This window comes from Zootoca vivipara, chromosome 8, assembly GCF_965207765.1.
Source record: "Zootoca vivipara chromosome 8, rZooViv2.hap1.1, whole genome shotgun sequence".
NCBI lineage: Eukaryota > Metazoa > Chordata > Lepidosauria > Squamata > Lacertidae > Zootoca > Zootoca vivipara.
The window spans coordinates 49375013-49388234 of record NC_142591.1 but is presented as its reverse complement, the minus strand read 5'-3'; the positions used below and the strand labels follow the sequence as shown (position 1 = coordinate 49388234).

The following is a 13222-nucleotide window of genomic DNA, read 5'->3' as shown; positions in this document are numbered from 1 at the left end:
TGAGAGATTGATTCATATTGTATGGCTAGGCAATCTTTGTACCCCCTATAATACTGATTTTTATAATTAAAGTTATAGGCAGGTGCATTTTCCTACATATGCTATTATCCTTTTTTTAGGATAATAAATTAGACATCAGTATTCTGTATTTTACCTCGAGTGCCTGTATTATGAAAGATAGTTGAGATGGGTACCGTAGGAGCCTTTTGGGATTCTCATTACCAACCTCTAACCTTTAAATCACACATTTAATATCATACTTTAGATTTGACATTGAATAGACATGCAATAGACAGATGATCCTTCCAATAGATTCTAATACATGCATGTCCATCCCCACCTCATCATCTTTGATTCCCTGGCTAATAGGTACGTTCATTCAGTTCTGCAGTCCTGAGGCAACTGGCAGTTGGAACAGTGGATTCCTTCTGCCAGGGATGGAGTAGCATGCACTTTGGCTGCTGTATGAGATCAAACTGGTCATCTCTTTGCCACAATCTTTCTGTAAAGCAGGGGCTGCAGCCTGCCAGTGCCAGAGTCAAAAGCCAGAGTGCACTTTCTTTTACTTTTGTGATCCCAGGACAACTGCAATTGAGCAGTAAAGCTGATAAATAAATGTCATAGAAATGTGTTAAAAGCCAGCAGGATGTAGTAGTTAGCATTAATGTAAGATCAAAGCAACCCTGGTTCAAATCCCCATTCACCCTAATCTACTTCATAGGATAGGTATAGAACCATATATATAACACCCCAAGCTCTTTGGAGGAATGGCAGATACAGTTATAATTATAAGGAGAAACAGGTAAGGGAGGATGCAGAGTGGCCAAGCACTCTTTAAAAAAGGAACTTTTCTATCCTGTAGTCAATCACGTTCCAGCCTTGTCACATAGAAATATAATGCCTGACCAATACTTACAAATGCAAAACAAACTCAATGTGTATAAATAAAATATAGGCCTGTAACATTTTGAAACTTTATAAAAATAATTGCATCTCATAGCTAAGCGGCCAATAACATGTTCATATACAGTAATATTGGCGGGTGTATGTATGTATGTATGTATGTATGTATGTACCGTGTTTCCCCTATTTTAAGGCGTAGTCATTTTATAAGACGTAGCAGGATTTTTACACTTTTGCGGAATTAAGCCATACCCCGAAAATAAGCCATACCCCGAGCCACCTGGAACTGGTTGCTGCTGTTGCTGCTGCTGAAGCGCCGTGCAGCTCTCTATCCGTCCTCGCCCTCAACTGCTAATTTCTCACACGGGCGGGGGGGGGGGAGAAGCAGGAGGAGGCACAAGCACCGCGCGCTCGGCCCTCTTTCGGCGTCGCCAGGCGAGCCGCGCTGGGAGCCTCCCCACTCGGTGACGGGAAACCCCTCGGTGACGGGAAACCCCTCGGTGACGGGAGCCCTGCTGGCCCCTTCCGCGCTGCCGGAATGTTGTGGGGCCGCATGGCCCGAAGCAGAGCAGCAGCGGGTGACAAGCGGCGGCAGGAGCCGCGCCGCCGAAACGTTCTGGGGCCGCATGGCCCAAGGCAGAGCGGCGGCGGGTGACAGGCGGCGGCAGGAGCCGCGCCGCCGAAACGTTCTGGGGCCGCATGGCCCAAGGCAGAGCAGCGGCCGGAGGTGACTGACGGCGGCGGGAGCCCTGCTGGCCCCTTCCGCGCCGCCAGAACATTGTGGGCTGCATGGTCCACGGCAGAGCGGCGGCCGGCAGAGCGGCGGCATGGTCCACGGCAGAGCGGCGGCCGGGTCCGCTGGCCCTTCCGCGCCGCTGGGGCGACTGACGGCAGCGGGAGCCGCGCTGCCGGAACGTTGTGGGCTGCATGGCCCAAGGCAGAGGGGCGGCGGGGCGACTGACGGTGGCGGGAGCCCTGCTGGCCCCTTCCGCCTTCCGTGAGCAACAAAAAGAAAGCGAGCCAGCCAGCCAAGAGCTTGCGTTCGCTCCTCCAGACCACTCCGCCGAGAGCCTCCGGCCTCTCGAGCGGCGATGCTCGGGCGCCCAAATGGGAAGAAAGACCCCCCTCACCAGATTCTGAGCGCTCCCTGCTCCCCGACGGATCGGGCAAAACCTGGCGCGCAGCGCAAGCGCGGGACGGAAGGCGCGATCCAGCCATTTAAAGCTGTGGCCGCTGCTGCTTTTTAGCCCCCTCCAGCTGTTTGCCAGTTTTCTGCGTCTTTTTTGTGGTGTGTGAGGAGCGCTGCCATAAGGCTGCGCTCCGGCCACCTTTTTAACCTCCCCCCCCCAGTTGTTTGGTAGCTTTTGTGGCGCATGAGGAGTGCTGCCATTGGGACGCGCTCCGAACTTTTTTCTACCCCACCCCCCCAGCGGTCTGGCCGGCTTCTCCTGCCTTCGCAGAGTGCTGCCAGCCCAGCAGCAGCAACGCCGGTCGCGGCAGGAGGAGGCAGGAACCATACTAAGACACCCCCCGAAAATAAGCCATAGGCTTATTTTCTTGAGTAAAAAAATTATAAGACGGTGTCTTAAAATGTGGGAAACACGGTAAAGAAGGAGGAACTGATTAACCAAGTTGAAGTACTGGGAACATTGGGAGGAAGTGAGGATGTCTTCTTTGGTTTCATAATACAGAGGCAAGGGAAAGCTAAGTGTAGTCAGACATGAACCCTGGACTTTAAGAAGGCTGATTTCAAAAAAGCTTAAGGAACTACCGTGTTTCCCCTATTTTAAGGCGTAGTCATTTTATAAGACGTAGCAGGATTTTTACACTTTTGCGGAATTAAGCCATACCCCGAAAATAAGCCATACCCCGAGCCACCTGGAACTGGTTGCTGCTGTTGCTGCTGCTGAAGCGCCGTGCAGCTCTCTATCCGTCCTCGCCCTCAACTGCTAATTTCTCACACGGGCGGGGGGGGGGAGAAGCAGGAGGAGGCACAAGCACCGCGCGCTCGGCCCTCTTTCGGCGTCGCCAGGCGAGCCGCGCTGGGAGCCTCCCCACTCGGTGACGGGAAACCCCTCGGTGACGGGAAACCCCTCGGTGACGGGAGCCCTGCTGGCCCCTTCCGCGCTGCCGGAATGTTGTGGGGCCGCATGGCCCGAAGCAGAGCAGCAGCGGGTGACAAGCGGCGGCAGGAGCCGCGCCGCCGAAACGTTCTGGGGCCGCATGGCCCAAGGCAGAGCGGCGGCGGGTGACAGGCGGCGGCAGGAGCCGCGCCGCCGAAACGTTCTGGGGCCGCATGGCCCAAGGCAGAGCAGCGGCCGGAGGTGACTGACGGCGGCGGGAGCCCTGCTGGCCCCTTCCGCGCCGCCAGAACATTGTGGGCTGCATGGTCCACGGCAGAGCGGCGGCCGGCAGAGCGGCGGCATGGTCCACGGCAGAGCGGCGGCCGGGTCCGCTGGCCCTTCCGCGCCGCTGGGGCGACTGACGGCAGCGGGAGCCGCGCTGCCGGAACGTTGTGGGCTGCATGGCCCAAGGCAGAGGGGCGGCGGGGCGACTGACGGTGGCGGGAGCCCTGCTGGCCCCTTCCGCCTTCCGTGAGCAACAAAAAGAAAGCGAGCCAGCCAGCCAAGAGCTTGCGTTCGCTCCTCCAGACCACTCCGCCGAGAGCCTCCGGCCTCTCGAGCGGCGATGCTCGGGCGCCCAAATGGGAAGAAAGACCCCCCTCACCAGATTCTGAGCGCTCCCTGCTCCCCGACGGATCGGGCAAAACCTGGCGCGCAGCGCAAGCGCGGGACGGAAGGCGCGATCCAGCCATTTAAAGCTGTGGCCGCTGCTGCTTTTTAGCCCCCTCCAGCTGTTTGCCAGTTTTCTGCGTCTTTTTTGTGGTGTGTGAGGAGCGCTGCCATAAGGCTGCGCTCCGGCCACCTTTTTAACCTCCCCCCCCCAGTTGTTTGGTAGCTTTTGTGGCGCATGAGGAGTGCTGCCATTGGGACGCGCTCCGAACTTTTTTCTACCCCACCCCCCCAGCGGTCTGGCCGGCTTCTCCTGCCTTCGCAGAGTGCTGCCAGCCCAGCAGCAGCAACGCCGGTCGCGGCAGGAGGAGGCAGGAACCATACTAAGACACCCCCCGAAAATAAGCCATAGGCTTATTTTCTTGAGTAAAAAAATTATAAGACGGTGTCTTAAAATGTGGGAAACACGGTATGTATGTATGTGTATAAGTGCAAATTGCATAAGACAGATGCCAATGTCTAACTGAGGCATGTTTTGATTATGGAGTCTTCTTCAGTGGTAGATATTGAAGGGCATAAGGGAACAAATTATCACTGTCGGAAGAAAACTTATTTGGGGGCTCTGTATTTCTGCATTTTGGAAGACTAAGGGTATGTATTTTTTCCATCAGTAAAGGAATTTTGTTGCAGCATACTATAAATATGATTATGCACTCTTGTCTCCTGCCCAAAATAATGTACTTAACTGTTTGTCTATTTATTGATCTATATATGCATACTTGTTTGTCAGTATTATTGCATATAATAACATTATTTGTCTGAATTTGTTGTAAAGTTTCATTTTAAGTTGCTTTATATAAGTTAAAGGCTTTCATTTTGTTTATAAGCCACCTTGATTTTGTTCTCCATTCATCCTGGTGTTATTTTTGCCCGCCTCCATCTTTCTTCTTCTTTCCCACAGGGCAGGTCATGACCAATGTCCTTTGTGGTAGGGGCAGTCCTGGAGCTGGCCCTTATGTTGTCATTGCCTCTCTTGTACTATTCTACCCATGCACACTTCAATGCATCCCCCATAATGCATACTTTAATGCATTGGCTGAGCAGCCGACAGTTGTTTAAAAGCTAATGTAATGTGTGAACCGAAAAGAATATAGCTCAACTTCTTTTTGAAAATAAATCACTTTCCTTTCAGGACTAACAAGATTAATTTATCTCTTTGCAAGTTTTACATGCCATATTTGCCCCTTCACTACCATGTATACCGTGTTCCTCCAAAAAATAAGACACCGTCTTATATTTATTTTTCCTCAAAAAAAACCAAAACACGGTGGCTTATTTTCAGGAGATGTCTTTATTATTATTATTATTATTATTATTATTATTATTATTATTATCATTATCATTATTATTATTATTATTAGTATGGTACAGTTTAACCTACAAGGTTAAACTGCCTATCACTGGCTTATTTTCGGTGTATGGCTTATTTTTGGTGTATGGCTTATTTTAGGAGAAACACTGTAGTAGCTGCTGCTGCTCCATGGAAATTTGAAAGATAAATAGTATTCAATATGCAGGGTTTTCAGGGGGAAAACTGTAGACGAAAACTGAATAATTAAGCTCCTTGATGCTAACTGGGTGTTAAAGAGTGAATCAAACAAGTGCCTTGTTTTGGTTTCTCTGTACCTTGTTAGCTGGTGTCTCCCTGCACCAACCTTGAAACAAAAATAGAGATTGGTTACATGCTTTGTCTTTGTCTTTTTTCTAAGAACAATACAAGATACTTTTCTCAGGGCAGTTCAAGACTCAACCCAACCTTTTACTGCATGAAGTCTCTGCCCTCCCCCAGACTTTGATAATAGAATTAAAATCACCATACAATCCAGGGCTTATCCTATATTTTCCTTTTAGTGGGTGTAGTGATTTAGACAGGAGGCTGAGTGCCAACTTGTGCATCCTTATATTCAGTTAGAATAACACAATACAGTACTGTTATACTCATGTTTTGTATTGATTGATGGTACTGTGGCTGTGAAACAACTTTCTTTTTCCCTTTTCCATTTCCATTTCTGAGCGTTTTTCTGTGTATTTCATATGGATGTGCTCCTTTCTTTTAATAGGGCAATGTCCACCTGAGAATCAATGTACATTTTCAAATGTACATTTGTTTTGACCTTGCCCTATTTGGTATGGATTACTTTGACCTATTAGGGCTCATAGTTACAAACAATAAGAACTTTAGTTGTACACCAAACACTTGGGTTGATTCATACTTGCATTGTTCAAAATATTGGGCACAAATTAATATTATTACCTTCCCTACCCTGTGTTCAATTAGATTATTATTATTATTATTACAACCTGTGAAAATAAAAGCATTTCCTCTTAAAACTTTTAGGATTCTTCTTGCAAAGCAGTATTGAACCTGACAGGATTGGATTCCCTTCTACATGGAAACATCAAACAAGGGCCTGCCAATGTGTTGTCGAAGTTAATTGAATTGTTATAGAAAATCGTCATGGGAGGAGCTGTGAGTGCAGGAGAAGACAATGATGATTTAATTGATAACTTGAAAGAAGCACAATATATTCGCACTGACAGAGTGGAGCAAGCCTTCAGAGCTATTGATCGTGGTGACTACTACCTGGAAGGCTATAGGGATAATGCATATAAAGATTTGGCTTGGAAGCATGGAAATATACATTTATCAGCCCCTTGCATTTATTCTGAAGTCATGGAAGCTTTGAAACTTCAGCCAGGATTGTCTTTTCTTAATCTGGGTAGTGGAACCGGCTATTTAAGCACAATGGTGGGATTAATATTAGGTAATTCTTTTTTCTTTTCTTTTTTTTAAAAAATGTTAATAATATATGTTTTATGGCAGATGAAATTTATTAAGAATCTCAGTTTTCCAACTGTGTGCATGCACAACTGTCATTTAGCTTCATAGCACTTTAGCAGGAAGTTTTCCAGATGAATTGTACTTAATGTACAATTGACTTCAATGCCTTAAAATATTACTCAAGAACCTCCACCTTTTGCTCTTTTCTTTTTGATTCCTCACTTCTTAACTTGTGTTTTATTTATGATTTCGCTATTTCAGAAATGAGAGTTGAGTATTTCACTTGATGCATTCTTACTTAGGGCAAAACAACATGAGATATGGGAGATCTGAGATTGGATTTCCAATGCTGCTAGTTCAAAGAAACTGGGTAGAGCAGTAGGATTTGGACATTAATTCTTTCTGTGCTGGTAGTACCTCTTGTGTTATCATTATGGCAAATCATATGTCAGGGATATAGATCAGAAAAGGAATGTTATATTCCGAGCATCTCAGTTCTGATTCAAATTTGAGAGCTTCTGCAGATGGTTTAGCCAAAAGTGGAAATAGAGTCTAGCCATGGATCTCTTGCATTCCATGCAGTTTTGTTCTGAATAGTGTTTTTTTTAAAAAAAAGTTATTAAAACTATTAATGAAACTAACAAATAATTAAGTCAATCTTTAGATGACATGGGGAAATCCCTGATAATTATTATTCATTCTAGAGAAAGCAGGAGTAAGACTGTCAACTCACTGCTCCCTCTTCTGGGGAATAAAATACCTCTTCGCTTAATGCAGTATTGACCAAATTTATACTTTTTTCTTGATAGATTGGTTAAATTGTCCATGGCATGAGATTCTGTAACTTTATCCAAGTAATTAAATGTTCCGTTACCTTTCCCAAGCATCTCCTGAACTTTAAATCCATAAATCATTTCGTTGCTAGTAATGGAGCATTGTTTCAAAGGTGCGTGTATTGAAGTACATATACACATGGGTGCATATTCTTATGAGCAGTTTTAGATGGCAACTCATCCAGCAACCTGGAAAGTTGAACAGGAAGGTATTAAACTACTGGCAAGTGTGAAAGTTTGAGCTATGGTGGATGGTTTAGCTACTATTCTGCCTCTGCTGTTCTGCTAGTTTATTTGCATTAGCAGTGATCAGTGCTGGTATCAACTCAATTCCCATGTAGCTTGCACTGCTGTAGAGTACCTGATATTTGCAGATGCCTTCTCCGAAAGATGACATAACAGGAAACCGGCATACTTCAAATTTCTCTTCTAAAGCAAGTGTCATAATTAAACAGCTCTTCTGGTAGAAAGATTTTGAGCAAGTTATGTGTTGACAACCTTTCTAAACTGTTTGCTAAACATGGGCTTCCAGATCCTTGACCAACACTTGAATATTGCGCTGGATAAAGTTGCAGGAACTGACACAATCTCAGTACTTTGAAAGATACTGCTGTGTGACTGTAGACATTATTTCTGGTTATGTCTGTCTCCAGCTTGGTTTTTACTTGCATTTCTTCACACTGTCACAGGCATGTGAATAGCAGCAATTGGGAAGGAAAATGTAGTGTGGGAACCATCCCATAATTAAGCTATCTGCAAAGGGAGAATAAAACTGGTCCTTTATAGTTAAACATTTCAAGGTAGTATGTATAAATGATCACATCGTTGTTGTCATCCTAGATGAAATACATAATTAAAATCTGTCCATTATGAACACATATTGCAGCTTTGGGGTTGAAAGCCTTTTCAAATACACACCTCCCCCCCCCCACACTTCATTTTATGGCCTAGCAGGAACCATTAGCTCTAAGTTGGATGCATCATTTTTACCAACCTGGTCACACATTCTGAAGCACAGAGGGGCATGGCCAGGAATCAGTGTAGTTTCATCAGGATCCAAGCATGAGAGCAGAAAAGCATAAGGAACAAACCAATGAGCCCAGCAGGTGCCAGCCATGTGACCGGAGGGGGGAATACTAGAGCTGTGCTGAAATTTCCTTGTTAAACTCTTTCAGCTTGAAACTAGGGTTTTGGATAGGACAAAGAGTTTCATTAAACAGTCCCTTCCTTCTGTCTCTCCCCTCCCCCTCCCCCCTCTTTTTCTCCTCACATTTCTTCACTTCCCGAATACTGTACTGTCTTAAAGTTGCTTAGTGTTCATATCAAATGTCCACCTTTATATACAAGGCACTTTTTGATTTAGTGAGACTTAAATTGCTGCTGATTTTTAATTTACAGGCCCTTTTGGAATAAATCATGGAATAGAACTTCATTCAGATGTGGTGGAATATGCCAAGGAAAAACTGGAGAGCTTCATAAAATATAGTGATAGTTTTGATAAGTAAGTATATTGTCTGCTTGGCTCATTTTGTGGCTGTAAACAGTTATTGTATGGCGGAATTAAAGCATACCTATTTTTCTGGGATTTTTAAAGGAAACCTATGGTATTAAATAATATGGTCATACCAATACCACATAGTATTTCACACAAGTTTGCAATACAATTTTAAATTGTGAAGTTTTCAAAATATGGAGATGGGTATCTGGATTTTCCATTATAATGAGTGGGGGCTTTATCACAGGGATGGGAAACTGAGGGCCAAATGCATATTTCCAGGCCCCTCTATCTAGCCCCCAGGCTGCACTCTCAAGAACTGCTTTTGCCTGGTTGGGCTGTATTCTTGAATTGTAATAAAGTCTCTTGCTTTCCTGGATAGAGAGGCTGAGGGGTTTGTGTGTGTAGAATCTTCTGAACCTTGTGTGGTTGGAATGTAGCCTGATGTACAAAGGTAAGAGTCATAGTTTTGTTCCACCTACTTTTTTGCCTCTAGCTCCCAGAAAGGTTACCCATAAGATAATGCAACCGTTGGGCTGAAAAAGCTTAATCATGCCTGCTTCATTATCAGTAATTGTGACCTCTCTTTCAATGTGTTCTTTTACTCACATAGATGTGTCTTTGCTATATCTATTGCTGATTAAGGTGATCTGTCAATCCTTTGCCATATCTTTCCCCACTCCAGTCCTGTGTTCAGATTTCTGAGTATGCTTTTTCACATATCAGGAATAAACTAGATTGTTATAGTAGAAGAGTACTGTGTCTCTAAATATAACTGAGCTTCAGATTGGACTATATAACATATTTGAAAATTTGAAAATATTTTTAAATTGTAGTACCTATGTGACAGGGACGCGGGTGGCACTGTAGTGTAAACCACTGAGCCTTGGGCTTGTCGATCGGAGGTTCGAATCCCCGCAACGGTACGGATAGTACGGTCATACCAAGTGTTGCGTTAGGTTCATGTTGTGTCTTCAGCTTGCAAATGCGGCAAACCCAGAAATGTATACTTCCGGGTTTCACCGCACGCACAGAAGCGTTCTGCGCACTTCGCGCATGCGCAAAAATGATCTGTGTGCTTCGCACGTGCAGAAGCACTTGAACACGCTGCACACATGCGCCCAAGAGGCGCTCTAGTTGAGGACTTTTGGGGGTGCAATGGCACCCCGGAACAGATTGTGTCCGCAACTAGAGGTACCACTGTACTAACTACGGGGGTAAGTCTTATGGGTGTAAACTAAATTGATTATACTGCCAACAGGGAAGGAAATTTGGTCTCTTTATTCTTCAAGCAATGCATTTTAGTTCTGACAACTCAGTGAAGGCTAGGGAAGTTCTGCTGTTGTACGAAGAAAGGTTCTTCATCCCATTTATGTGGCAAGAATGTACCATTTTACAACTAAAGTATGAATTATCAAAGAAGGTGGATACCTACCATTTCTAAATTCTGCCATTAGTAGAAGGCAAACTACAGGTTCACTTGTTTTAAGCAATTTCAGCAAGAGCTTATTTTGTTTGGTTTTTTGTACTGCTTTAATATTGAACAATCCCACTGTGTCTGCATGTGTGTGCATATCAAAGTGACTTGCCCAGGGTCCTACTGGAGGCATTAATTTCATCTTCCCCTGAATTTTTTTTAAAAAAAAATTAAGAAAAATGCTTCCAGGAACACAGAAGCCTAACAGTGAAGAATTTTTTTTTTTAAAGGCTTCTACTGCGTTGGCTTTTTCAGAATTGATACTTGCATAGGAGAAATCCATCTGGTAGAATAAATTTAAAGAAATCCAGATTCTATCAGATTCTGAATCTTTTCAGTCATCAAAATAATTTACATGATTGTATGGGGCAATGTCATTACTACTACTTCACCTGAAGAGTATTTACAGGTTTCAAAGATGAATATGATCTGTCAGTAAACTTTTCATCCACAAGACTTTCCCCCCACCTTGATGATACCCATGCATTATTCCAAAGCCACAAAAGGACCCAAACTACCTTGTCCAATTTGTGCAAGCCTAAATGAGCACTAGGACTTCAAACATATTGGGCACTAATTTATACCAAAAGACTGGACCAGGGAGAAGTCTCCAATCTGATCCACCTGAGATAGCCCCATACTACTACTCACCACTGTGCTAGATGCCCAGTGTTAGGGCCTCAGTCATTGGTGCAGCTGTGTGGCTATTGGAAGGGAGTTTTCTTAACTTTGGTAGGTATTTAAAGTTATTGAAGTATTTGATTCCTATGAATAAGCATGGATTATAATGATTATTCCCCTTCATGGATCAATGCCTTGTCGTGGCGAAGGGGCTTGAATAACTCAGAGAAGCTATGAGCTATGCCATGCAGGGCCACCCAAGATGGACAGGTCATAGTGGAGAGTTTTGACTAAACGTGATCCACCTGGAGAAGGAACTGGCAAGCCACTCCAGTATCCCTGCCAAGAAAACTCCATGGACAAAGACAACAGGCATATAAAAGTTATGACGCTGGAAGATGAGCCCCTCAGGTCGGAAGGCGTCCAACATGCTACTGAGGAAGAGCGGAGGACAAGTACAAGTAGATTCAGAGCTGATGAAGCGGCTGGGCCAAAGCCGAAAGGACGCTCAGTTGCGGATATGCCTGGAAGCGAAAGGAAAGTCCGATGCTGTAAAGAAAAATATTGCATAGGAACCTGGAATGTAAGAACCATGAGTGGAGGTAAGCTGGATGTGGTCAAAAATGAGATGACAAGAATAAATATCGACATCCTGGGCATCAGTGAACTAAAATGGAAGGGAATGGGCGAATTCCGTTCGGGTGACTATCATATCTACTACTGTGGGCAAAAATCCTGTAGTAGAAATGGAGTGGCCCTCATAGTCAACAAAAGAGTGGCAAAAGCTGTAATGGGATGCAATCTCAAAAATGACAGAATGATCTCGATACGAATCCAAGGCAGACCTTTTAACATCACAGTAATCCAAGTTTATGCACCAACTACTGGAGCTGAAGAAAGTGAAATTGACCAATTCTATGAAGACCTACAACACCTTCTAGAAATGACACCAAAGAAGGATGTTCTTCTCATTACAGGGGATTGGAATGCTAAAGTAGGGAATCAAGAGATAAAAGGAACAACTGGCAAGTTTGGCCTTGGAGTTCAAAATGAAGCAGGGCAAAGGCTAATAGAGTTCTGTCAAGAGAACAAGCTGGTCATCACAAACACTCTCTTCCAACAACACAAGAGACGACTCTACACATGGATATCACCAAATGGGCAGCATCGAAATCAGATTGATTATATTCTCTGCAGCCAAAGATGGAGAAGCTCTATACAATCAGCAAAAACAAGACCTGGAGCTGACTGTAACTCAGATCATCAGCTTCTTATAGCAAAATTCCAGCTTAAACTGAAGAAAGTAGGAAAAACCACTGGGCCAGTAAGATACAATCTGAATCAAATCCCTTATGAATACACAGTGGAAGTGAGGAACAGGTTTAAGGATTTAGATTTGGTGGACAGAGTGCCTGAAGAACTATGGATGGAGGCTCGTAACATTATACAGGAGGCAGCAACGAAAACCATCCCAAGGAAAAGGAAATGCAAGAAAGCAAAATGGCTGTCCAACGAGGCCTTACAAATAGCGGAGGAGAGGAGGCAAGCAAAATGCAAGGGAGATAGGGAAAGATACAGGAAACTGAATGCAGATTTCCAAAAAACAGCAAGGAGAGACAAGAGGGTCTTCTTAAATGAGCAATGCAAAGAAATAGAGGAAAACAATAGAATGGGGAAAACCAGAGATCTGTTCAAGAAAATTGGAGATATGAAAGGAACATTTCGTACAAAGATTACCATAATCAAGGACAAAACTGGTAAGGACCTAACAGAAGCAGAAGACATCAAGAAGAGGTGGCAAGAATACACAGAGGAATTATACCAGAAAGACATGGAGGTTTCGTACACCCCAGGTAGTGTGGTTGCTGACCTTGAGCCAGACATCTTGGAGCGTGAAGTCAAATGGGCCTTAGAAAGCACTGCTAATAACAAGGCCAGTGGAAGTGATGATATTCCAGCTGAACTATTTAAAATTTTAAAAGATGATGCTGTTAAGGTGCTACACCCAATATGCCAGCAAGTTTGGAAAACTCAGCAATGGCCAGAGGATTGGAGAAGATCAGTCTACATCCCAATTCCAAAGAAGGGCAGTGCCAAAGAATGCTCCAACTACCGCACTATTGCGCTCATTTCACACGCTAGCAAGGTTATGCTTAAAATTCTACAAGGCAGGCTTAGGCAGTATGTGGACCGAGAACTCCCAGAAGTGCAAGCTGGATTTCGAAAGGGCAGAGGAACCAGAGACCAAATAGCAAACATGCGCTGGATTATGGAGAAAGCTAGAGAGTTCCAGAAAAACATCTACTTCTGCTTCATTGA

The 13222-nt window shown here is 44.5% G+C and overlaps 1 protein-coding gene across 9 annotated transcripts in view; it reads left to right on the top strand.

Moving 5' to 3' along the window:
* Positions 1–13222, top strand: part of PCMTD1 (protein-L-isoaspartate (D-aspartate) O-methyltransferase domain containing 1) — a 37183-nt gene that overhangs the window by 9833 nt on the left and 14128 nt on the right. For all 9 annotated transcript variants that reach the window (XM_088675486.1, XM_035125075.3, XM_035125078.3 and 6 more), the window contains 2 exons: positions 6034–6460; positions 8709–8811. In XM_088675486.1, the coding sequence (XP_088531612.1) occupies positions 6154–6460; positions 8709–8811 (410 nt within the window). In that variant the 5' untranslated portion in view covers positions 6034–6153. The remainder of the gene's footprint in view (positions 1–6033; positions 6461–8708; positions 8812–13222) is intronic.